Raw genomic sequence first — 26,255 nt, 5'->3', positions numbered from 1 at the left:
GGCATGGCCTTGCTAAAAGCACTTAGCACATTCAAAATAAAGTTTAGAGGACATGGGTTCTTGTTAAAGCTACTTGAAGTGATCCCGTTTCGCCGGTCCGGCACATTGCATCCCCATCAAGCACCGTTAGCTGCGCCACCGTGTGCGCCACCGTGTGCGCCACCGTGTGCGCCACCGTGTGCGCCACCGTGTGCGACACCGTGTACGACACCATGTGCACCACACTCGCAAACAGCAGAAGGAGACCAGCGCCACACCTCCCTCACCCTTTCTTACTTTAGAAAAACTGGCATAGTGCCCAGTAGAAATGGAAAAACAGCACTTTATGGTTAAGATCAACCCAGCCAACCCTGTCACGGAGAAGATACAACAGTGGACCATCCCTGGACGACAGAGAGCCTTCACAAACATTATGTTTAGCATTCTGTTATTTAAGCTCAAACTTGGGCCACTGAACCACTTTAGATGATTTCAAACCAATCAGTTCATGGGACAATTCAGAAAAATCATAACTGAGCAGGAAACACAATGTGATGAGCAACTTTGGGAAAAAAGAAAAGAGCTGAAACAGTTCCTCTAAAACCAGTCCAGACCCGGGCTGGTACTGACACAGAACCTAGAACCTCAAAAGGTTCCATCAGTAAGAAAATGCCTTTTGTTCCTCTTTGTGTCTCTGAATCTTCATTTGGTCGAAAGTACTTTCAAAAGAGTATGTTGAAAGATTTAGTGAAAGAGCTGCTCTTCCCCCTCATCTGTTTCCATCACGGCAGCTTCGATTGGGAAAGTTTGAGGCGTTTCCAAAGATGAAGAATGTATTAACTATTTGGGATTTGAACAACTAGTTTGTTTTTAGATTTTGACCATGTTGTAGAGCTACCATGTTGTCTCCATCATTACTTATATTAACAGAATCATTTGTAATGGCCTACAACACACCAGGCTTTGAATGCATAGACGCACTGGTCTTTGGTGTTCAGCCGTGTTTTCCTCATTTAAATGTAAAACCACGTTGACTGTGTCGTGTCCGTTCGAGTTTACAATGTGACACAGAGAGGTGCAAGTTCCCCGCGTGTCCTGAACGCATCGCGGGCCCATGTGTTTAAATTGAACATGTTTAATTGCAGATGAGAGGGAGTGGGTCGGATCAGAACGCGGCACAGACGAGGAGCGAGAAGCGATCGATTACGCCACTCACATCCCATTACATCAGAGCCAGGCAGGACGGGGAGCTTTAAATGACATTTCATTACTTTAGATTTACAAACAGAGGAGTCATTTCAATATTCAACAGCAGATCGGGACATAACAGGAAATTTGCGAACAGGGCTGCACGACTGCAATTTGAATATTTTATCTACAGAAAAACTTATATTTTATCTTTCATGCAAATGAGCATTGAGCTGCGTATAGTACTTCTAAAACTGCAGCTGAACATCACAGTACTCGTTTATTTTATTTCAGCTTGATATCAGATTCTGGATTCTTGGATACACTCTTTCTCCCTCTCCAGCTCCAGAAAAGCATTCTCTGAATCACAAGCTGCAAAACACTGCACGTTTTATGAAAATCCACCTCATATTTATTTTAAAAACCTGCTGTAAAGACGTTTCAATTAGACCCAGCTTTGATACAATGATTCTAGCTCCTCTATGAAATGATCATCAGAATAGAGAGAATAGAGAACAGTAGAATAGCAGTGGAGTTTGTTTACAGCGCCTGCAGAGCAAACAAACGAAAATGTCTTTCACTGAAACGGTAGAGGTGGCAAGGCGGATAGGTAACTGCAGCAGCTCAAACCTGGATATTAATGCAGTAAAGGTTAATTGTGCAGCCTTATTCAGCCAAAGATTTGCAGAAAAAATATGTCAAGCAACGTCATCCTTTGTCCATCCTTTGCAGCCAGTTTCACATGGATAATTGTATATTTTTCACTGGTGTGAACTTCGAGACCTAGGAAGCCTTATTGATTTGTGCTTGCATGTTCTCTGTACTCCAGAGAACCCGAGACGGCGAGGGACGGGTCAAATGCAGAGGACACATAAACTAAAGCAGAGTCCCGCGGCCATGTGTGGAGGTGAGTGAGTGTCTCTGGAGCTAATGAAGTCTCAGCAGAAGGACTGGAGCTATCTGTCAGACGGAGCACTATCACCGGCTAACAGCCACTTCAGAGAGAGGGGGGAGAGCAGGGGAGAGAGGGCTGTTCAGTTTGGGGACATCTGCGTCTTCTTTTACCCAGAGGAACCAGACTCATGTTCCTGTTCGACCGTCACCAGCTGCTTCACATGAACTGAACAAATCTAAAAACAACACGGATTTATCGCTGGTCGTCGCCTGCGCCTGGTGTCGAGTCAAACGTTTGTCCCGGCACAAGTGTCTGAAATGAGGGCTGGGCGCTCCCTTAGAGCCAGGGACGAGAGTTCAGCCAGGAGGTGCTTGGAGTAGAACTGCTGCTCCGCTGGCATCTGTTTGAGAGCCCCCCAATGGTTAATGGGAGGTGTTCCCATCAAGGGGAGGCCTGTGGGATTTGAATTTTGATGCTAGCTTTAAATTCAGATGTATTTGCACTTAGCATGTCCGCTAAAACACCTTTTCAAAGTCCATTTAAATCTCATGGTATTATTCATATTCATCTGCATTTACATCTTATGTGGTTACATGCTTATTATGTCATACCACACATTTACTATAATCAGTGGTGGCTGGTGATGTAAACTCTAGGTGGGGCTATTGGGTAAATATGTTTAATTGTCAGATATACTTAACAAATTAATGCTGCTTGTCAGACTTAAAAAGAAGTAATGAACCACTTATCAGGAAATATCCACAGAACTTAAGTCACAGACAACTTTAATTCAGACATGTGACTAAGACACAACTAGACTAAAGCTTTCACGGTCCCTGACGGTAATATAAACTTGAAAGACACAGCAGGCCCTGGGGGAGTGTATTTAGTCTATAGTCTTTGGTATTTGTTAAATTATATGAAATTTTAAATTGAATATTCTTATTTCTGGAGCCCGACCCTGCTTGACTTTCGAATCGGGCCACGATGCTCACTGGTCTATTGGAATAAACCGGGTTTTTACAACACTGGACTAGCAGCTAACCTCATTCGTTGATTTTACTTTGTTATTTTTTGTACAAGCGTTGAACAAAGCAGAAATGCATTCTGGGAAAAAATCCAAACGGACTGGAGCTGTGGATTGGAATCCGACAATCGTGTGAATCCCCTGCAGAAGTGTCTGGGGAGAGGGAAGTCAGATAGCCCCCCGAGACGCCAAAGGGAGTTACTGTTACCTTGATGACCGCTGGTTCAGAGATGAGCGTTTCCGCAGACACCACCTCCACCGCCGCCTCGGGAATGACCGCCGCCTTCATCACTGACATGTCGAACCCGTACACGCTTTCCCAGAATGCGACGTGCTCGCCGTGTTTGAGCGGGTCGGCGATGGCGGCCATGCTTATGGTGCACAGGTCTGGGAACACTGTGGAGAGACAAGCGTGAGGAATGTTACGTCTGTACACAAAGCAAAGGTCCTAGGTTCAACTCTCGTCTTGTGGAATCTTTACTGAGGAGCTGGGTAAATGGTAAATCTCCACTCATTCCCCAGGTCAATAATCGAGAGGCTCTGGACTTTGAGCCAGGGGACAGTCTCCACCCTCTTGCCAAAGGTCCTGACTTGAATCATTGTATCAAATGTAGAAAAAACCCCACAACTTTAGTGACTGTCCCCATCAACTTTCAATCCAAAGTTAGGCCCTTGGCGGAACTTCTGACCAGGATCCTGGCAAGGATCTGGTTCGCTGCTCCTGACGGGTTTAACCCAAAGGTACTGGAAGACGAGTACGCAGTACTCATTTCTGTCTACGTTTATTCGGTCTCGATAGTGCATGTTAACAACTATGGATGAAGCCCCTTTCCATCACAAACAACACTCTCATTCATCCTGGCCCCAGGGAGGACATTAATGTACATGTTTTTAGTGGTAATAAAAACCTTCGCCGGCACAGGGAGGTCTTACCCAGGTCCTACACAGCCCGACCTTCTTGCTATGAGGCAAAAGATGCTCATTTTATAGTAAATGAGCTTAGCCTTAAACTGTGCAGCAGTAAATCCTCATAAATGAAACGTGAATATGTATAAATATTGTCCATGTGGATCCTCCTCCACAGACCTCACAGACTTTAAACACATTTATCCCTGTTATCATGCGACGGGTTCTTTTTGTGTCTCATCATTGCGCCATAATGTGGCTGACATGGCTTTAATATGACTTTAATTTGGATTTAATGACAGAAACGCAGCGCTGTGAGAAAGAGGGCGGAGACCACAGCATCCATCTGATGGAGAGACACGCCCATCAGCGCTGGCCTCGATACGACTACAGCCCGGTACAGTTGACAACAGCGGGCAAACTATGGTGCTAAATTAAACTCTTTTTTTCCATATTCATCTCAATTATTCATCTCACTGCTGACTATTTGGACACCACAATTGTTTGTCTCTGCCATATTGTTACAGACCTGTGAGGAGCTTCTGCTGTGATACTGGGCTGTCCAAAAACATCACTAAAAACATGTACAGAAGGCAAAAACCTCCCGCGAGCTAATAATCATGGACTTTAGCGCTGTGTGTCTGCCAATAGGCGAGGAAAACACTTCCCTTTGGTCCACATGGTGGGGGGCTGACATTGCTGCGATACCACCCCCTAGAGGCTAGGAGAGACTCCAGAAAATGCAATAATGCACGGAAACCAATGAGACTTTACGCGTTTGAAAAACCAATAAAAATCCTGGTTCCAAATACTTTTATTGTTACTAAAAATACAGTTTATTCCTGTGACAACACTGAAAAAAGTATAATATCTCTAACCACGCTGGCTTTATGTTATATTCAGTGGTGGCTGGTGATGTAAACTCTAGGTGTTAGGTATAACATGTATTACTATCAGAAATACTGAACACATTTACTGCTGCTTGTCAGACTTAAAAGAGCAAAGAGTCGCCAAAGAACAAAGAATATCAGTGTAATCCACCAGCCTTTAGCAAGTTTCTCCAGTGTTTTGAGAAGCCGTGTGCGAGTGAACGAACCAGTGAGGAGCCTCTGCGTGACTTCAGCGAGTCCCAGTGTGTGTGTATGGTGCTGGGGCTGGGACCATGCGCGACTGCCATCTACTATATCAATAAAGTTCTTCTTCTTCTTTGACTGGTCACTGTCATGTTTGCATGTGTTTGTATGTACTGTGCATAGGGGAAATAAAACTAGTCCGTTTTCTGTTATTTGTGGCAAAAACATGATTGGATTCTTAAAATGACAGTGATTATACACATTAATGACATTAGTTAGAAACTACACCGCGTGCCAAATAATTATGCTAATGCTAATTATGCTAATTGTCAACTCAAATGACAGTCAGCATAATTTTCAAACCTTTAACTGTTAGAGGATAATCTGAATGGGGGTCTTTTGGGAACGTCTGGCGGATCCCTCTGTCAGTGGGGTCTTCAACTCCCACCTCCGGAAGAGCTTCACCCAGATTCCGAGGGAGGCTGGGGACATGTAGTCCAAGTGGACTCTGTTCTCCTCCTCCATTGTCGATGCAGCTGCTTGCAGTTGAGGCTGGAAGGTCTCTGGTGCCTGTCGCAGCGGCAATCCCCGAACCCGGTGGTGGTCCCCGGAAGTAATGGATGCCGTCAAGCTGAAGAAGGAGTCCTACCTGGCCTTGTTGACTTGTGGGACTCCGGAGGCAGCTGAGGCCAAGCGTGCCGCAGCTCGGGCGGTCAGAGGCAAAAACTCGGGTCTGGGAGGAGTTTGGAGAAGCCATGGAGGAGGACTATCGGTCAGCCTCGAAGAGATTCTGGCAAACCATCCGGCGCCTCAGGAAGGGAAAGCAGTGCTTCACGAGCACTGTTTACAGTGCGAGTGGGGAGTGTTACGAAGGGGTATCGGTGGGTGTGCTCCAATTACAGAGGGATCACACTCCTCAGCCTCCCCGGTAAGGTCTACTCCAGAGTGCTGGAGAGGAGGATTCGACCGATAGTCAAACCTTAGATGCAGGAGGAACAATGCGGTTTTCACTGGACACTGGAGCTCTATACCCTTCATCGGGTGCTCGAGGGTTCGTGGGAGTTCGCCCAACCAGTCCACATGTGTTTTGTGGATCTGGAGAAAGCGTTCGACCGTGTCCCTCGTGGTGCCCAGTGGGGGGTGCTCCAGGGAGTATGGGGTCCGGGGCCCTCTGCTAAGGGCTGTCCGTTCCCTGTATGACCGCAGCAGGAGCTTGGTTCGCATTGCCGGCAGTAAGTCAGACCTGTTCCCGGTGCGTGTTGGTCTCCGCCAGGGCTGCCCTTTGTCACCGGTTCTGTTCATTGCCTTCATGGTCAAAATTTCCAGGCGCAGCCAGTGGCCGGAGGGTGTCCTGTTTGGGAGCCTCAGGATCTCATCTCCGCTGTTTGTAGACGATGTTGCTCTGTTGGCTTCATCAAATCAGGACCTTCAGCTGCTCTGGGGCGGTTTGCAGCCGAGTGTGTAGCGGCCGGGATGGGGATCAGCACATCCAAATTCGAGGTCATGGTTCTCCACCGGAAAAAGGTTGTATCCCCTCTTCAGGTCGGTGGGGAGTCCTTGCCTCAAGTGGAGGAGTTCAAGTACCTCGGGGTCTTGTCCATGAGTGAGGGACGGATGGAGCGTGAGATGCGGTCGCTGTATTGGACGTTTGTGGCAAAGAGGGAGCTGAGTTGGGGGCGAAGCTCTCGATTTACACATCAATCTACGCTCCCACCCTCATCTATGGTCATGAGATCTGGGTAATGACCGAAGGACGAGATCGTGGGTACAAGTGGCTAAAATTTGTTTTGAGGAGTTCAAAGTAGAGTTACTGCTCCTTCAGTAAGTTCATATGCTTCATTTTAAGAAAACATCTGCATTTGCCCTAAAACTGCTCATGAGTTGAGGTTGCTTTTTTAGACTTATTGATGTCTGGTGAGAAAAAGTACAAAAAAATTGGCACTGAAATAACAGTTTTCGATACCACCCCCTACCGGAGCTTTTCGGTCGGTACCAAGAAGGTACTGTTTAACGGCAACCAGCCCTAAACAGCAGTTTTAATTACGTTTAAAAAAACATTGATATGGTTATGGGGGCTAACGCTAGCTCTGACCATTAGCTTGACCTGCCAAATAATTGATAGTGCCCCCTCGGGCAAAAAAGGCAATAATCCAATGAGTTTCTTAATTTGTGTCAAATTATGGTTAATACTGTATTTATGAACAGTCTATGGATATTTCGTCAGTGTTTATTGCACAAATCCATTATTACAAAAGTTTAGTAACTGATAGCAGATGCAGTCGCTCACTCTGTTGGAGAGTCGGACACAGCTCACGACTTTCTCCTCACCACAGATCACGTTATAACCCGTGGAAAGAAGAAAGTCGTGAGCTGTGTTTGAATCATCAACAGAATCAGTGGCTATAGTCTACTATAGTGCAGCGCTGTAAATGTGGAGTTAGGGGCGGGGGGCAGAGGACACAGGTTCTGAATGCGAGCAAAAAAACACAGACTTGTACAGCAACACGGAAGTTTCACGACTGCCACCTACTGATGAAAATCCAATAACTGCTTACTGGAGCGTTAACTACCAATATCCCTCAGTTCACCAGGGATAAGGTCCTGCTGGGCCCGCCACTGGCCCATAGCTGCTGTGTCAGGTTCCATTAATGACAGTCAGACCGAAAATCGCAAAGAGACGCCTTCGCTCAGACAGCAATGCACCTGGACATGTTTGAAATGTGCGTTGTGAACTCGATCTTGATGCTTAACGCTAAATAAAGCCGTTTGTGGGGGGAATGGCGGCTGATTGTTTTCCAAAAGCACTCGGCCGTGTCATCAACGCTCGGATTTGGCCTCTGCTGTAGCTCTCGTGTTCCTGATGGAGTCAATTTAACAGACTTGGCCCCACAGCGCCGTCAGTGCGACCCGCTCCGGGCTGCGCCAGGATAAATACGCAAAATTCTATCGTTGCTGGGTTTGTGGCTCCACTTGACTCCCCCTCGTCCTCCCCCTCTCTGACTTATGTCCACTGTGCTCGTGCTGCGGTGTGTTTAAACTGCATTACCACAGCAGCAGCACTCGTTCTCTGCAGCACATTAGGTCCATCCTTTAACACTCCCTCCCCCCTGTCCTCCGCTTCCCCCCGTCCTCCTCGATCCCCCACTCCTCTCGCTCACAGGCGCAGCGGGCCGACGGGCGACAGTAAAACGGAGGGGGCGCCTGATAAACGACACGGGGCAGCGAGGTGGGAAGGACACAGATGTCAAAGCCATGAATCTGGAGTCAGCACAGTCAGCACAGAGCCCCCCATCGGCAGAGTGGTTAGCCTCAGCCTACTGTACACCAGAGCGGCAGAGTGGTCAGCCCTCACCCCTCCAGCCTACTGTACACCAGAGCGGCAGAGTGGTCAGCCCTCACCCCTCCAGCCTACTGTACACCACAGGGGCAGAGTGGTCAGCTCTCACCCCTCCAGCCTACTGTACACCAGAGCGGCAGAGTGGTCAGCCCTCACTCCTCCAGCCTACTGTACACCAGAGCGGCAGAGTGGTCAGCCCTCACTCCTCCAGCCTACTGTACACCAGAGCGGCAGAGTGGTCAGCCCTCACTCCTCCAGCCTACTGTACACCAGAGCGGCAGAGTGGTCAGCCCTCACCCCTCCAGCCTACTGTACACCAGAGTGGCAGAGTGGTCAGCCCTCACTCCTCCAGCCTACTGTACACCACAGGGGCAGAGTGGTCAGCTCTCACCCTTCAGCCTACTGTACAGCACAGAGTGGCTAGCTCTCACCCCTCCAGCCTACTGTACGAGTGGTTAACCCCACAGCCTACTGTACAGTACCGAGCGGTTAACCCCTCAGCCTACTGTACAGTACCATGTGGTTAACCCCTCAGCCTACTGTACAGTACAGAGCGGTTAACCCCTGAGCCTACTGTACAGTACCGAGTGGTTAACCCCTCAGCCTACTGTACAGTACAGAGCGGTTAACCCCTCAGCCTACTGTACAGTACCGAGTGGTTAACCCCTCAGCCTACTGTACAGTACAGAGCGGTTAACCCCTCAGCCTACTGTACAGTACAGAGCGGTTAACCCCTCAGCCTACTGTACAGTACCGAGCGGTTAACCCCTACAGCCTACTGTACAGTGCCGAGTGGTTAACCCGTACAGCCTACTGCACAGTACCGAGTGGTTAACCCCTCAGCCTACTGTACAGTACCGAGTGGTTAACCCCCTCAGCCTACTGCACAGTACAGAGCGGTTAACCCCTCAGCCTACTGTACAGTACCGAGTGGTTAACCCCTCAGCCTACTGTACAGTACAGAGCGGTTAACCCCTCAGCCTACTGTACAGTACAGAGCGGTTAACCCCTCAGCCTACTGTACAGTACCGAGCGGTTAACCCCTACAGCCTACTGTACAGTGCCGAGTGGTTAACCCGTACAGCCTACTGCACAGTACCGAGTGGTTAACCCCTCAGCCTACTGTACAGTACCGAGTGGTTAACCCCCTCAGCCTACTGCACAGTACCGAGTGGTTAACCCCTCAGCCTACTGTACAGTACCGAGTGGTTAACCCCCTCAGCCTACTGTACAGTACCGAGTGGTTAACCCCTCAGCCTACTGCACAGTACCGAGTGGTTAACCCCTCAGCCTACTGTACAGTACCGAGTGGTTAACCCGTACAGCCTACTGCACAGTACCGAGTGGTTAACCCCTCAGCCTACTGTACAGTACCGAGTGGTTAACCCCTCAGCCTATTGTACAGTACCGAGTGGTTAACCCCTCAGCCTACTGCACAGTACCGAGTGGTTAACCCCTCAGCCTATTGTACAGTACCGAGTGGTTAACCCCTCAGCCTACTGTACAGTACCGAGCGGTTAACCCCTCAGCCTACTGTACAGTACCGAGCGGTTAACCCCTCAGCCTACTGTACAGTACCGAGCGGTTAACCCCTCAGCCTACTGTACAGTACTGAGTGGTTAACCCCTCAGCCGACTGTACAGTACAGAGCGGTTAACCCCTCAGCCTACTGTACAGTACCGAGCGGTTAACCCCTCAGCCTACTGTACAGTACAGAGCGGTTAACCCCTCAGCCTACTGTACAGTACAGAGTGGTTAACCCCTCAGCCTACTGTACAGTACCGAGTGGTTAACCCCTCAGCCTACTGTACAGTACAGAGCGGTTAACCCCTCAGCCTACTGTACAGTACCGAGCGGTTAACCCCTACAGCCTACTGTACAGTGCCGAGTGGTTAACCCGTACAGCCTACTGCACAGTACCGAGTGGTTAACCCCTCAGCCTACTGTACAGTACCGAGTGGTTAACCCCCTCAGCCTACTGCACAGTACCGAGTGGTTAACCCCTCAGCCTACTGTACAGTACCGAGTGGTTAACCCCCTCAGCCTACTGTACAGTACCGAGTGGTTAACCCCTCAGCCTACTGCACAGTACCGAGTGGTTAACCCCTCAGCCTACTGCACAGTACCGAGTGGTTAACCCCTCAGCCTACTGTACAGTACCGAGTGGTTAACCCCTCAGCCTACTGCACAGTACCGAGTGGTTAACCCCTCAGCCTACTGCACAGTACCGAGTGGTTAACCCCCTCAGCCTACTGCACAGTACCGAGTGGTTAACCCCTACAGCCTACTGTACAGTACCGAGCGGTTAACCCCTCAGCCTACTGCACAGTACCGAGTGGTTAACCCCTCAGCCTACTGCACAGTACCGAGTGGTTAACCCCTCAGCCTACTGTACAGTACCGAGTGGTTAACCCGTACAGCCTACTGCACAGTACCGAGTGGTTAACCCCTCAGCCTACTGTACAGTACCGAGTGGTTAACCCCTCAGCCTATTGTACAGTACCGAGTGGTTAACCCCTCAGCCTACTGCACAGTACCGAGTGGTTAACCCCTCAGCCTATTGTACAGTACCGAGTGGTTAACCCCTCAGCCTACTGTACAGTACCGAGTGGTTAACCCCTCAGCCTACTGCACAGTACCGAGTGGTTAACCCCTCAGCCTACTGTACAGTACCGAGTGGTTAACCCCTCAGCCTACTGCACAGTACCGAGTGGTTAACCCCTCAGCCTATTGTACAGTACCGAGCGGTTAACCCCTCAGCCTACTGCACAGTACCGAGCGGTTAATCCCTCAGCCGACTGTACAGTACAGAGTGGTTAACCCCTCAGCCTACTGTACAGTACCGAGCGGTTAACCCCTCAGCCTACTGTACAGTACCGAGCGGTTAACCCCTCAGCCTACTGTACAGTACAGAGTGGTTAACCCCTCAGCCTACTGTACAGTACCGAGCGGTTAACCCCTCAGCCTACTGTACAGTACCGAGTGGTTAACCCCTCAGCCTACTGTACAGTACCGAGCGGTTAACCCCTCAGCCTACTGTACAGTACCGAGCGGTTAACCCCTCAGCCGACTGTACAGTGCCGAGCGGTTAACCCCTCAGCCGACTGTACAGTACAGAGTGGTTAACCCCTCAGCCTACTGTACAGTACTGAGTGGTTAACCCCTCAGCCTATTGTACAGTACCGAGCGGTTAACCCGTACAGCCTACTGCACAGTACCGAGTGGTTAACCGCTCTCATCCAGGGATGCCAGGGCCACCGTATTCTCAAAGATATGGACGGATTTCCGCAGGTGAAAAAGACGGTCCACATTTACAGCTATAACCACTTCACCTGCACTAGTGGGGAGGGGTGCAACACTATAGAAAAGCCGCAGAAACAGTGTTTTCCTGGAACAGGTTGTTACTTAAACTTTCACTATGACTCAGGAAGGTGAGATGATCTCATTGCTTAGTGGTCTTTCAACAACAACTCTCCAGTATGAAGTTCATGTACAAGAGCATAAATACTATATATGTGTGAGTGCTGGACATTGGGATAGACTTACAGAAGCGAAGCTACCAATCTGCACCATTGGCCCTCTGACCACCACCCACCACTCACTCTCATAGCCTATTGTACATGATGTTAGTGGTAGGGGAAACCGGAGTACCCGGAGGCCAGGGATTGAACCCGGGACCTTCTGCTGTGCAGCTAGGGCATCAGCAGTCTAATTACAGTTGGAAAAAAAGAAGCTGTATCGTAAAAAGTATCTTGCAGTTCAGCAAATAAATGCTCCGGAACCCAAGAGAAATAACATTGGCAGGCCACATGACTGTGTGTGAAGGCCCGTCTCCTGCAGTGTTAAAAGCAGATCCAGGTCATATTCTCAAATCTGAAGCAAATCCCTTTGGGGACAGAACCAAATGTCTTTTGAAAAGAAGTGTTTGTTTGGGAAGACATCGAGCAAAAGTGTAGCACAGACGCCTCATTTACACTGAGATCGTAATGTCTACACGGTTTATGAAATTAAAGGAATGCGCAGCGATTCTACGTTTGACGGATGCCGCAGCGTCATCAGTGGCTTTTTTCCACAGTCCTGCATAATGAGCCATGTGCATGAGAAAACTGGAAAACACTGGATTATTGCCTAGTTTTAAGATTAAGTTTTCCGTGGGACAATAAACAGTGTAACACCAGTCCAAACAACAAACATGGAAAAAAGTAAGACATTTTTTTTTTGCCAGCGTCACTTCTGCACATACTCTGTTGAAATAAGCGAGCTAAAAGCGGGTCTCTGCCCGGTCACTGCGCGCTGAGACCCTGGATTTCTTGTTCTCTCTCAGGGACTCAGTAGGATGTGCTATTCTGTGGCCGTGTTACCCCTGATTTACTAGTAGGAACTGTGTGTGTTTCTAGTGCTGCAAACGTGGTATGAGTTTACTGCACCACCACAGTCTGCGCAAAACTGCTACTGCTCTGACTGAGCGCCTCTGAGGGAAACATGTACCAGTGATGATGGATTCACTACAGATCCACAATTAATAATTATCACTTTAATTAAAAAACAAATGATTATTACTATAGCAAATCAATCCTCTTGGCTTTAAAGAAAGAGCCAGTACTGTAGCTGAGTGGTCATCCTCCTGTAGCAGAGTGGTCGTCCTCCTGTAACAGAGTGGTCGTCCTCCTGTAGCAGAGCGGTCATCCTCCTGTAGCAGAGCGGTCATCCTGCTGTAGCAGAGTGGTTATCCTCCTGTAACAGAGTGGTCATCCTCCTGTAACAGAGTGGTCATCCTCCTGTAACAGAGTGGTCGTCCTCCTGTAACAGAGTGGTCGTCCTCCTGTAGCAGAGCGGTCATCCTCCTGTAGCAGAGCGGTCATCCTGCTGTAGCAGAGTGGTTATCCTCCTGTAACAGAGTGGTCATCCTCCTGTAACAGAGTGGTCATCCTCCTGTAACAGAGTGGTCATCCTCCTGTAGCAGAGTGGTCGTCCTCCTGTAGCAGAGTGGTCGTCCTCTTGTAGCAGAGTGGTCTTCCTCCTGTAACAGAGTGGTCATCCTCCTGTAACAGAGTGGTCATCCTCCTGTAGCAGAGTGATCATCCTCCTGTAACAGAGTGGTCATCCTCCTGTAGCAGAGTGGTCATCCTCCTGTAACAGAGTGGTCATCCTCCTGTAGCAGAGTGGTCATCCTCCTGTAACAGAGTGGTCATCCTCCTGTAGCAGAGTGATCATCCTCCTGTAGCAGAGTGGTCATCCTCCTGTAGCAGAGTGGTCATCCTCCTGTAGCAGAGTGGTCATCCTCCTGTAGCAGAGTGGTCATCCTCCTGTAGCAGAGTGGTCGTCCTCCTGTAGCAGAGTGGTCGTCCTCCTGTAGCAGAGTGGTCGTCCTCCTGTAGCAGAGTGGTCGTCCTCCTGTAGCAGAGTGGTCATCTGTCGTTGGGTTGGAGCGACATCAGTCCAGTGTCAGGGTGAACATCAGGAGGATCACTGACCCGCGCCGTGCTGTATTTCACCGTGGTTATGGCGTGCTCTGACGGGCAGAAGGTTGTGGTCAGTGGAGCGCTCATGGGGCAGGGGGCGGTGCTCACGCTCTCACACTGAATGCCATCGCACGTTTCTGTAACTCCTCTTCATCGTCACCAAGGTCAGAACGTCCGACGTACAGCACCACTTTCTCCAAATGCAAGTGTAAGTCCTATAGGACCTACATGGATGTTCCGCTAAGACCTTTTAAAGGAGTAGACAGTCTTTTTCACATTGTAGAAAGTGCTTTAACAGGCATTTGCTTTACTATGCTGGAGGGCTGCATTTGGCCTCCTGGCATGGTGGTTAAGGCCGTGATGTGGTTTGAGTCCCAGTTCTGACAATTTCTGACAATTGTCTTTCAGATCTTTACTTTCTTCTTTGCTGCCAGGCCCCACAACTCGGGATCTACAGCTTTTTTTCTTCCTGTGGCTTAGGTTTCTTTCTTTTAGTACAAACATTTTTGTAATTGTTGCATAAATAATTTGAGATTTCATTCAAATTGGACCATGGGTTTGAAAGGAATAATTCTTTATAAGGGCCTATATCATACCACTTTAGACCTTCCAAAGTCAACTACAGTATTTCACATGAGGCCAAATGGAATACTAATTTATAAATTAGTTGAGACGTTCGGTTACTCACAAAGACTTATATGCTTATAATTTCAGAAACTTTCTTCGTAAGCACGGAGCCCGCTCAGTAAATGCCTGCGTCCACATGGATTGACTCAGTTCTGTGAAAAGGCTGCGATTCATCTGCCAGGCCTGTGCGAGGCGCTGTGGGGCCACCAAAGCACGTGCAATATGGATCAGCAGCAGAGTCATTCACAAACTGTTTAATCTTGCTGCATTCTCAGATTTGGGCCCTAAAACTGTCTTCTAAATTTCATGTGGATGAATTGACAAAGCAAAGCCGTCTTTAACCTTTCAGAGTAAAATGGAGTTGAGAATCACATACAAAAACTGCACTTGATTCCATTTAGATAATGAACGGCGATAATGTAAAATCCTGCAGGGACTGACAGAAAAGCAAAGATACTTCAGTTAGACTTGTAGATTCAGAGCGGATGATAATGTGTTCTTCATCTGTAACGGTCGGTAATAGTTTTAATAGTTGTAGAGATTAGTCCAGGGCCGGCGCCTCTGGTCAGAGCGACTCCCGCAGAGACGCCATTAAGAGCATCAGGCCTCGGGTCCAACTCCACACATCAGAGTGAACTGGGGCTGAATATCAAATGTTTATGGACAAGGCTCATCAAATGTTTGGATATAAATATGGAAATTTAAAAAGAATGATATCTTGAGATGTTTTTTTTTTATATTAAGAGCAACAACACATGCGTTACTGGGGTCGTCCTTGGGCAAGACACTTCACCGCCTTGCCTCCATTGTGTGCATGAGAGTGTGAGGGCGAGTGGATCCTTGATCTAAAGTACTTTAAGTCTGATGTAAGTGGAAAAGGACTGTAAAGTATGAATAGAGACCATTAAACATTTCCCATAAAGGACGTGGACCCATCCAACTATTGTACATGTTCAGTGAAGGTTCTTGGATGGAAAACGCCTGTACTGAGCTACACAGACGTCAACCAACATGATTCTACCGAGTGAAACGGAGGTAAGCTTTTAACGTTACTGTTTTCTAACATAATAAACCAGCAGGAGATGTGGCTAAACATCAAGTCAATCTTCAAAAAAAATAATACATAAACAGTTTGAACTCAAATAGCTTGTTTTATTTCTGTCATTTCTTGTTTGCTTTGGCTGCTGAAAAAGGGGGCGTGGCAGTTCAGCAGCAACACGTCTTGTGGAGAATTAAATGTCAGAGCTCAGATGAACTTTCTTCTTGTTCTTTTTGCCTCAAGAACAACCGGTACTCCAGTTTGTGACAGCTGTCCGTTTTGTGTGTGAAGTCCGATGTGTAGAAGGTGAAGAGAAACGGTCAGAGGACGGCGCCCTGGGGGACCCCAGTGCAGACGTCTGAGACTGATTATTTTTTTTACCTTTATGACACTGAAATACAATTTGCTAAATAATTTGGAACGCGATGTAGAACTGGGGATTATAATCGGAGAGTGCAGAAAAAATCCTTCCAGTGCAGCAGTGTTCTTTATGAAAAAATAAAAAGTGTCCCACCTGAGCCTCCGTCGGCGAGGTACATGTCTCTGGCGTAGAGCACAGAGTCCAACATGGACTCGAACAGGAGGAAATAGCCCTGAAACAGAACACACAATGTTTTACAGGATCTGAGCATTTACACCGGGATCCAACGTCTCTGTAAAGAACAGACAGTAAGGAGTGAGACACTGGGCTGGTCAGGATTCTGAATTAGCCTGGAGCGCCTTCTACAGGAAGCAGCAGGAATGACACGTTACATACATTATATAAAAATATGCACTCTCAGCTAACAGCAGCTAACAAGCCCATGGCGCGGTGATGAACGCACTGAGCGCACACACGGGTGGGCGATGGATTCCGGGCTTTAAAAAAGTCCAGGAAGTACAGACGGAGCTTCAGCAGCAGAACAAGCCGAGGTGAACAGAATTAGTCACATCTGTGTGAATGAAGTGAAATACTGCTCCGTCTAATTTTGACTTAAACGTTAAAAGAGAAAAGACAATTTTTACAATTTGCTCCTTTAACCCTCCATTTAACCACATAACTGTTAAAGGGACTAGATGCAAGTTAGCCATTTTATACTCACTACTGCCACCTCAGGTCATACGTGTAGCTGCAGCTTCTATATTAAGCTTGTGCAAGACGGCACTTTGGAATCCAAATTAACACCTTTTTGAGTGACAGTGCAGGATTTTAGAGATAGTTGTGGTGAACAGGACTGGGCTGATTCTGTTGTTGAAACATGAAGGGGGAGGAAAATACTTAATTTTAACATTTTTAAACTCTTTAAGTCCCTTTAAGTTCAATGTGTTGAAAACTACAAAGTTTTATTCTTAGTCTTTCGTACAGTTACAGAATATTTACAAATCTCCATCCGCTATTGATTAAATCTAAAAAAAAAAATGTACGTAATGTGACGCGACGAGGCTGACTTTGACCTCAGCCCGACACAGACTGAGGGCTGTTACCCACAATCCCCTGCTCCAGGACAGGCCCTGACGAGTGGCGTTGCCCACAAGCCACCGGCGCAGGCCCCAGTGCAGGCGACCTCCGCCTGACCCCCGTTCCTCTCGGATTATTCCATTAGAGCGGGGGATTGGGTCTGCCACACGTCCAGGCGTTTCCTTCAGAGATAAGTGAAGGATGTCCAGCTGATGGCCTAGTGGTTAGTGCTTCTGTGAGGCTGCCAATCTGCAGCCCTAACCCTAACCCTACAAATTCAGCTCAGAGGAACTAGCATGGCCACATTGTGCAACAAGTTAATTAGCCTAAGGCTATAATCTGACATTTACATTTCTGAAAATGGTCATTAATATGTATTGTCCCTCCTTTTCAAATAAAACAAAAAGATCTTCGAGAGGATTCTCACTCTGCGCCAAGAGCTACAAAATATCAGACCCTGCCTGATGTCGGTTGCAGCTCGTCTTTGGTCGTGCAACGGTTTTACTTAAACATTTGTCCCTGTTTCACTGTACAACGTAAGACTTTCCACACCACGAGTGATTGTTTCTCGCTGACAGCCAAAATCCTGGAGCGTGGAAGTAACTCCAACATGTCTGTGTGGCTCCCTGGTCTTTCCCACGCACACTTATTCATTCACAAATACTGACATGTTTGGTATCCACGTGTAACACGAAAGGCTGTGACCGAGATGACGCTGTAATCCAAATATGGTCATTTCCTTTGTAGGAGACAGCAGCGGCTAAAGACAGGAGAAATATACACAGGGCGCATGTGCAGATAAAGGGGCTAAACTTTAGGGCTGTTTTCATTCCACTCTTTAACAACAAAGAAAAAGTATCAAGTTACTGGGTGGATTAATACAGATGAATCAGTCCTGAGCTTTGAAACAACAGATTTACTCCAGAAAGTGCCTCTTTCCCAAACCAAAGCTTAAACTCGGCTCTGGTAATAAAGCGCTGGCTTTTATTTCACGGCTGTTTTGTTGCGTCGCCTTATCTCGCCGGCACAGATGACGCTCGGACATCGATATTTCCCTGAAGGATAACTCTGAGGTCCGGGCCGTGCTTTATAAATGCATTTTTATTTTCCTCTGCGGGACAAGGACAGGTGAGCGCGATATGTAGAGATTATTTTAGGACAGAGCAGAGAGAGGCTGCCGATGGCCGACGGACCATCGCTCAAACTAATGAGACTTTTACAAACGGCAGATTTAACACCATCATGACGTGAAGGTGTGATTCAGGATGATGAAGCTGATACGGACAACAAGCAAACTAATTACAGCTCTGGAATAAATTGAACTCTGCAAATCCATACAAAGAAGAAGCCATTTTGATAGTTTGAGCACAACACAAACAGTCGGTCTCTGAGAGCTCTGTCCTCTGCATTCAACCCGCTTCAGCGTCTCTGGGTTTAAACCAGGAGCTTATCTCTGCTGATGGAACCATCTCCATGGTTACGCATCCAGAAAACCTAGCAGAAACTCTTCAGTCTTGTTCACTGATGAGTGCCGTGTAACCCTGGATGGTCAGATCAATGGAGTAGTGGATGGTTGGTGAATGGCCACAATGTCCCAACTGCGACGTCAACAAGGAGGTGGCGGAGTCATGTTTTGGACCAAAATCATGAGGAGAGAGCTGGTCGGCCCCTTTAGGCGCTTTTAGGCTCCCTGAAGATGTGAAAATGACCTTTTATATGTGGAGTTTCTGACTGACCACTGTCTTCTATGCTACAAAAAGAAGAGCCATGCTTTCCCGAACAAAATCCTCTTCATGCATGAAAACGCACCATGTCCTGCTGTAAAGAATACCTCTGTATCACTGGCTGCTATGGGCATAGGAGAGAAACTCATGATGTGGACCCCCTCCTCCCCTGACTTCAACCCTATTGAGAACCTTTGGAGCCTCAACCAAAAAACGTCTATGGTATTGAAGTTTGAACATGACAAGATGGTTTATATGAAGATTAGTTCATATTTGAGGCACTATTTCAAATGTTATAATGCATGGAATTAATGTGAACCTATTGAAGTTTGAACCCATATTGAAGTTTGAACCTGAAACCTCACAAAAAAAAGATTATTATTATAAAATGTATGAACGTTCAAACAGAAATGTCAAAGAGCTACGCTGGCCTCTTTTCCAACGGAGATTGTTCATAAAGTTCTAAAACGTAACACATCCTATCGGACTTTTAGCCAAGATAGTTTGGTTTACTGTCCCCAAATTCGATTTCACAATAGTACAGGCAGAAATGTCGCTGTGGGAGTGTTAATGACGACTGGTTATGTGTGGTGATGGCTGTTTTCACATCATGCTCTGTTGCGTCTGAGTGACCTGCATCTGCACGTGCAATGCGTGTTTTGGCCTTAGTGTTGAACTGAGTGAGGTTGGGAGTGGGCAGACCGATGATTTTGGCTGCTACGGTGGTTATTTTGGTGAACACGTTCCGGTCTTGAGTGCGAGCGTGGTCATGAAGCGAGGAGAGCAGCTCAGTAACACAGGCTGGATGATGCTTTGGCACAGCATTAACAGAAGAGGTGCTGAAACACAAAGTCCTTTATGTTTTCCAATTACTGACAGTCTTTGGTTGCATCTTTTTTGTATTTTTTTTTTCTTATCATGAATAAGTTGTATTGACGACTTTCCAGAACATCATGTGATCACTGCATTATTATTTGGAAATGATCGGATTCAAAAACCTGCCACATTCGTCTTCTCATCATTCTGAATATTGTCTCCACTTTCGAACGCCTTTATGAGACAGTCATGTGACCTTAGTTCATCTGCGCTGAGAGAGAAGACGCTGGGCTTTGTGTTTGTTTCATGAGGATAGGTCCAGCCGTACCACACAGGCCCCCGCTCCATCTGCGATCAGTTTGCGAGACTACAGTCAAAGTAATGATTAGAAAGTCTGTGCGCTCCTAATGAGCAAAATCATGACGCTATAAACTCTCGCTCGGTCAGCCTCGCCCTCGCACTTCAAACCCATCGGCGGGTGTTAATTTGGGGCCAATTTCACGGGACGCTGGCTCACCTCACGCGGAGACTCGGAGACGTTTGACCCAGGGCTGTGTGCAGCTGGGACACGGACGGCGCATGTTCAGCTCAGACACAAGTTTAATTATGAGACGCTGACGACGGGACAACGGCCCCATCATCGCTCGGATTACACTGAGGAGAATGTGCTGCAGGTGAAAACTTGGAACACATCTCCAGTACTTTAGAAGCTCCTACAGACTCCACACTTTACAGTCTTGGACTCAACAACATTTGGAATGTTTTTCAATATCATATCATATGATTAATTGAGCTTCAAACCCAAAAAACAAGGAGACATTTCAATTTTAAAAGATTTTTTCCACCAATAACTAGTTTATTCTAGGGGTATAATGTTTCTGTTCTCTCATGGATCAGTGCATCACAGTGCAAGTGTGATATAAATAATAAGGTGGTTTTGAAATAAGACTACCTAAATGCTCATTATTAGTCTGTATCTAAAATTTCCTCTAGACCAGGGGTGTCAAACATACGTGCCTGATCCGACCCACGAGATGTCTCTAGCCCATTCCTGTGCGGAGTTATGAATCTTTAAAGAATAACCAGAATGCTCATTCTAGCCACTAGGGGGCACTTTAAATAAAAAAAAAAGGAAAGTGTTCCACACGTGTCCAGCAGAGGGCACTGACATAATGTGAGCTCAGGATATGAACAACACATTATATAGCTACGTCGTAAATAGACAGTCTGCCCCAGGACGGCTGTGGTTTCAAAAACAGCTTACCACCACCAAGTGCAGAGTGAATGAATAATGACTATGCAGTACTTTGAGGAACTTGTGACACAACTTGTGACACAGTCACAGTAAAGTGCAATACAACTGTAAGCTGTTGTTATTAATGAAGCTACAGTCAAGTTGGGGCTTTGACCAAATCACGGATTATAATTATTCTTTTATTGGAAACATTTTCTCTATTGTATTGGTCCGCGACCCGCTGTGAGAGCTGAATTTGGGGCCGCGAACCAAAATGCGTTTGACACCACTGTGTAAATTGTGTGAAGTTTGGTGACATGTGTCATTTGAAAAGCGCTATACAAAATAACAACTAACTATTCAAAGCTGCATAATGATAAAATGTGTGCTTGGCGTTTTTGGCTTGGCTCTAGACGGAGCTAAAATATGTTTGATCTGAGGCTTGTGTTTGGGCTGTTCCTGGATGACATTCTGCTTTGACTTTTTTTGGAAACAGAGCTTTTGAGGCGGATTATGACCAGGATCTTTCGCCTTTGTTTGGTCACTCACCGCAGTCTGGTCGTCCTTTACAAAGATTTATGTGTTTGGATGTAACGTTACAAAAAAACACATAAAAAAAAAATACAGACTAAAACTAGCGCTGTCACTTTAGTACGATGCATACTGTCAGATTTCAGCACTGCGGGGCGCAGTGGCATGGTGCATTATTACTCCCCTTGTTTATTCAAAAACAATCCCAAATCCCTCTTTGTCCTCAGGTACATCATGTACTAGTTGCAGTAACGAGTGTGTCGCAAAATAAAACCATACATTTAAAAGTGACATTAACTAGGCTGCTCCAGTTCAAAATATGACAGAATCCAGAGTCTGCGCCAAAATAGTTCAAGTTCAAGCATAGCACATTTCATGTACATGACAACTCAATGTGATAAAATGAACAGGACTGCACACAACACTGCATGAATGAAGTGAAAAGCTACTCCAGACCATTTTGATGACAACAGAACCGTGCTATAACATCCACTTTAAGACACTCAATGTCTCTTTAGAATTTACAAACGACTGATCACTCACTTTCAAATCCGCAGCTGTCCTGAACGTCACTGAGCTGAAGACACTGTGATGAGAACTCAACTCTGCATGTTCAGCATTAGCATAAAACAATTTACCATGACAACCATTTCTAATAACACAACACCCACTAACACTCGCCAAAATCCGCCAACGAAGACACACGAGAGAGAGCAGGGAACGAGTGGAAACAGAGTTTAGGCGACAGGAAAACCTTTTTAACATCTCAGCATTTTAGAACAGAGAAAAGGGAGAGGACACAGATCGACGCAATGTTTCTTGAGGCGCACGTAGCATTGAGCATAAAAATGTGAGTTAAAACTTTGGAAATATAAATAATCCACTACACTGCGTTAACAATTATTATGCCAATTGTACTTCAGTGTCATAAAGGGAAATATATATATATATATATATATATATCTATTATAGAAAACGCAATCTCAATGGCCGCCGCCTGGGCGCCGCCATGTTTATTTCCCATACCGACTTTGAAGCTAAGCAGGGAAGTGCCTGGTTAGAACTGGGATGGGAGACCGTTCCTCGGATGCTAAGCAGGGAAGGGCCTGGTTAGGACTGGGATGGGAGACCGTTTGGGAACACCAGGAAGCCTGGCGACAGTACTGAGTGTGTGCGTGGTTGGTGGTGCTGCTGTCCGAGGACAACCCGCTGTCACAAAAACGCGAGTGCACGAGATCTGACTGCCGTGCGTGTGCGCGCATCCAAACAGGGCGATGTGTGTGTGCGCGCGTGTGTGTGTTTGTGCGTGTGTGTATGTATGTGTGCGCGCGCATCCAAACAGGGCGACGTGTGCGTGTGTGGGCGTGTGTGTATGTGTGTGCGTGTGCGTGCGTGCCCAAAACCTGCTCTAACACGAGCCTCTAATCAAACGCGCTGCTCCGACTGATTTATCCTCCGTGTGAGTAAAAGCGAAAATGAAACTACAACTTAACGAGCGCATGGCCTGCACTGCATAGTTTTTTTTCTTTTTTTTTTTCTTTGCTGCTGTACCATTTGTTTTCTATTTTGCTTTCACGTATTGTGAGCCCAGAGGTACATTTTATTCTAAAGCAGCTCTGAACGCATTGACAATTTTATTGTAAGGTTATAAATACTGTCTAATAACGATCATTAGGCTATTTCAGTTCAAAACCAACTTATTATTTTTTAGATTGTTCACTACCGTGATTCACCAAAACACGGGTCCTGCACCGTGAACCAAACCGTTAAAGCTGAACCCCTAATATTTATCCATAATTATTCCACTGTCTCTTGAATCCTGTTCCCCGAGTTTAGCGAAAATATTGTCGTAGTTTATAAGAAAGGAGTACGGGTGCATCAACCACTCCAATTGCAGTTTGTTTGAAATTGTTTTTTGCCTTCATTCTTTTACTCATTTGTAGTGGCCATAGTTTTTGGAATGGGTTGGGAACCACTGGTCTACAGCTGAACTGTGTGACGGGTTGGACATTTCTTTGTAATCACTCATAATCTCAGAATATCAAATGTGGAGACTAGCGAGGCCCGGCCGAAGGCCGGGTCTCAGCTAGTATATATATATATATATATATATATATATGAAACTCATGGATGGTATTGTGTCTGAAAAAGGACGTTCCACATTATTAAGCAGACCACCATTTTCAAGCAATAAGGGAAAGAAAAAGGATTTCTCTGCTGATAAAAAGCGTGAAATAGTTGAATGCCTTCGACTAATACATCAAATTAATAGAACAGCTGCTACAAAACAGCAAACAGGTATTTGAAGCTGCTGGTGCCTCTGGAGTCTCCCGAACATCAAGGTGTAGGACCCTCCAGAGGCTGCAGTTGTGCATAAACCTTCTATCCGGCCTCCCCTAGACTGTTCATTGAAGCTGACGAGCAGAAACGGCTGCAGTGGCTCAGAAATACGTACAGCATGACATGGTGCGTAGTCATGCATGGAGATGATTTTGTTAGGGAAAGCACAGTTCTTTTTGTACCATAGAAGAAAGTGGTCTGTCACAAACTCCACATATCAGAGGTCATTTTCACACCTTCAGGGAGCTTTATCTGCACAACCCTGTGTGTGCTCTGAATCAGCCACACATCTCTTAACAGAACGATGATTATGCTAGGTCTTTCATGAAACATAGTCGAAGGCATTCAACAATTTCACGCTTTTCACTAGCAGAGATATCCTTTTTCTTTCCCATATTGCTTGAAAATGATGGTCTTCTTAATAATGTGGAGCGTCCTTTTCAGAAGTTTTTCACTTAAATGGGCTTAACCTGAAAACTAATCATCACAGGCGTCTGAGATTGATGTCAGTGATTCAAAGAGCCCTGAGACACAAAACCATCCATGAGTTTCATTGACATATATACATATATATAATTTTTTACATTTATGTCACTGAAATACAGTTTGCATAATAACTGTTAACTGTATTGTTACAGTGTATATTGTATACTAACTCAGAAAATAAGCTGCTGTGAGCCTGGGTACATTTGGATGTCGACTTAATGTGCTCGATGTAAATGAGGCTTTTTTTTCTCCACTGTGAACTATTTTGACAAATAATTCGACTTTTAAAAATCAGTAGTCGTTCAAACCCTACGACACAGCGTCATGTTGCTAACATCTGTGCTTCATCATATGACTCAAACAACACACTGATATTTGAAATAGTTGGCAGCTATTTCCGTAATCGAACATCAACAACAACTTTTTGGTCCACACACAGGCAGGATTTTTGTCTCTCAAGTATTCAGTAAATCTTTCCTAAACCTGAGCCTGAAACCGTCATTGGCAGACTGTTGGTGTGTCCTTGGGCAAGACACTATTTGTTCTGAGACAAATAGCTGACCAATCACTTTACTTTCAAATCTTCATGAACAAATACATTCTTATTTTAAAGATAGTCATTTGAAAACTTCTCATGGTCCCAGACACAGAACTGAGGCCGTCTGTAAATCTGTGATGTTCACATCTATAACTATGAACAGACCTGCTGTCATCAAAGCCTCTTTTAAGATATATACTGTATATATCTGATGGATATGAATTTGTTCATTAATTCATTAAATTCATTAAGTTCATTCATTAAATAATTAGTAGCAGTAGTGCATTTTGTCAGCTCTAAATCTATTATAATTATCTTCTTTTAAGTTTATAAGCGAATTGCATAAAGGACCCCAGGAAGAGTCGAGGTTATGACAACTACAGCACCGTGAAAAAGCATTTGTTAAAGGAAATGTACCCGTATCGGTATTTGGTATCGGCAGGTACTCAAATGAAAATACTCGTATCGGTTTTACAAAAAGTGGTATTGGTGCATCCCTTAAAGGTACTTTACAGAGTTTAAAAATGTTAAAATTATGTATTTTCCTCCCCATACATGTTCCAACAATGTCCTAATGTGTAGAATGAGCTCAGACCTGTTCACCTAAACTGCCTCTAAAATCCTGAACTGTCACTCACAACGGTGTTACTTTGGGTCCGAAGTGCCGTCACGCACACGCTTAATATAGAAGGTGCAGTTACACGTATGACCTGAGGTGGCAGTAGCGAGTATAAAATGGCCAACTTGCATCTAGCCTCTTTAACATAAACAAATATAAGAAATCTGCAAAGGGACAAATACTTTTTCACGGCACTGTAAAAGGGGATCCAAATAATAAACAAAAAACTTTATGTTCATAATGTGTGAACCTAAATGTGCATTTGGAAAAATTTACTTATATGGGTTTGTTGGCTGGTGTGACTGCGTTGACCCAAATGACCAATGAGATTGGTTTCGAGAAACAGATCCAAACAAGTTCATAGGAGTTGTATGGTGAAGTAAATGTCACCATACATTTACTTCACCATACACCATACAAGATGCTTTGTCACAAGCTTCAACTGTGGGAACTCTGAAAATGGCCATCATCTGAGATGGTATTCCTTACTGCTAAGCTGATTAAGAATCTCTTTTTAAATAGTGTCCTTGCCAAAAATGGCAGCACAGATTACAAATTTCAAAAACCAGAACATAAACACACGTATCACATTTATAATAAAGGTGTGTGATACTATCCAGCAGAAACACATTTTACACACAGCCAATATCCAAAAACATAACTTGGATGGGAGACTATTTGGGAACACCAGGAAGCCTGGGTGGGTGGGTGAGTGAATGAGTGACTGAGTGACTGAGTGAGGAGTCGGAGGGGCCAATGGCATAGACTGGAAGCCTCGCTTCCGTCAGTCTACCCCAGGGCAGCTGTGGCTACAATAGTAACTTAGTATGAGTATGGAGTGAATGAATAATGCAATGTACAGCGTCTTTGAGTGTCCATAAAAGCGCTATATAAAACCAATGCATTATTATGAATTATTAATATTACATGTCGCCTGAGTGGGGCAGCACTCACCTGAGGAAGGGTTCCAGCTGTGAGCTCTCTTTAGCCGCAGTG

The 26,255-nt window shown here is 45.9% G+C and overlaps 3 protein-coding genes across 3 annotated transcripts in view; 1 reads left to right on the top strand and 2 right to left on the bottom strand.

Annotated features, from left to right (window-relative positions):
• Nucleotides 1–26,255, top strand: part of tmem208 (transmembrane protein 208) — a 381,758-nt gene that overhangs the window by 232,927 nt on the left and 122,576 nt on the right. The gene's annotated exons all lie outside the window — the stretch shown is intronic.
• htatip2 (HIV-1 Tat interactive protein 2) overlaps nt 1–26,255 on the bottom strand; it is an 82,626-nt gene that overhangs the window by 8,006 nt on the left and 48,365 nt on the right. The window lies entirely within an intron of this gene.
• Nucleotides 1–26,255, bottom strand: part of prmt3 (protein arginine methyltransferase 3) — a 101,413-nt gene that overhangs the window by 42,506 nt on the left and 32,652 nt on the right. Inside the window, exons 11-12 of the mRNA XM_079555113.1 lie at nt 16,048–16,126; nt 3,298–3,485 (exon numbers count right to left, since the gene is read on the bottom strand). Of these exons, the coding sequence (XP_079411239.1) occupies nt 3,298–3,485; nt 16,048–16,126 (267 nt within the window). The remainder of the gene's footprint in view (nt 1–3,297; nt 3,486–16,047; nt 16,127–26,255) is intronic.

Source organism: Gobius niger, assembly GCF_951799975.1.
Source record: "Gobius niger genome assembly, chromosome: 4".
Taxonomy (NCBI): domain Eukaryota; kingdom Metazoa; phylum Chordata; class Actinopteri; order Gobiiformes; family Gobiidae; genus Gobius; species Gobius niger.
This window is presented reverse-complemented; position numbering and strand designations above follow the sequence as displayed.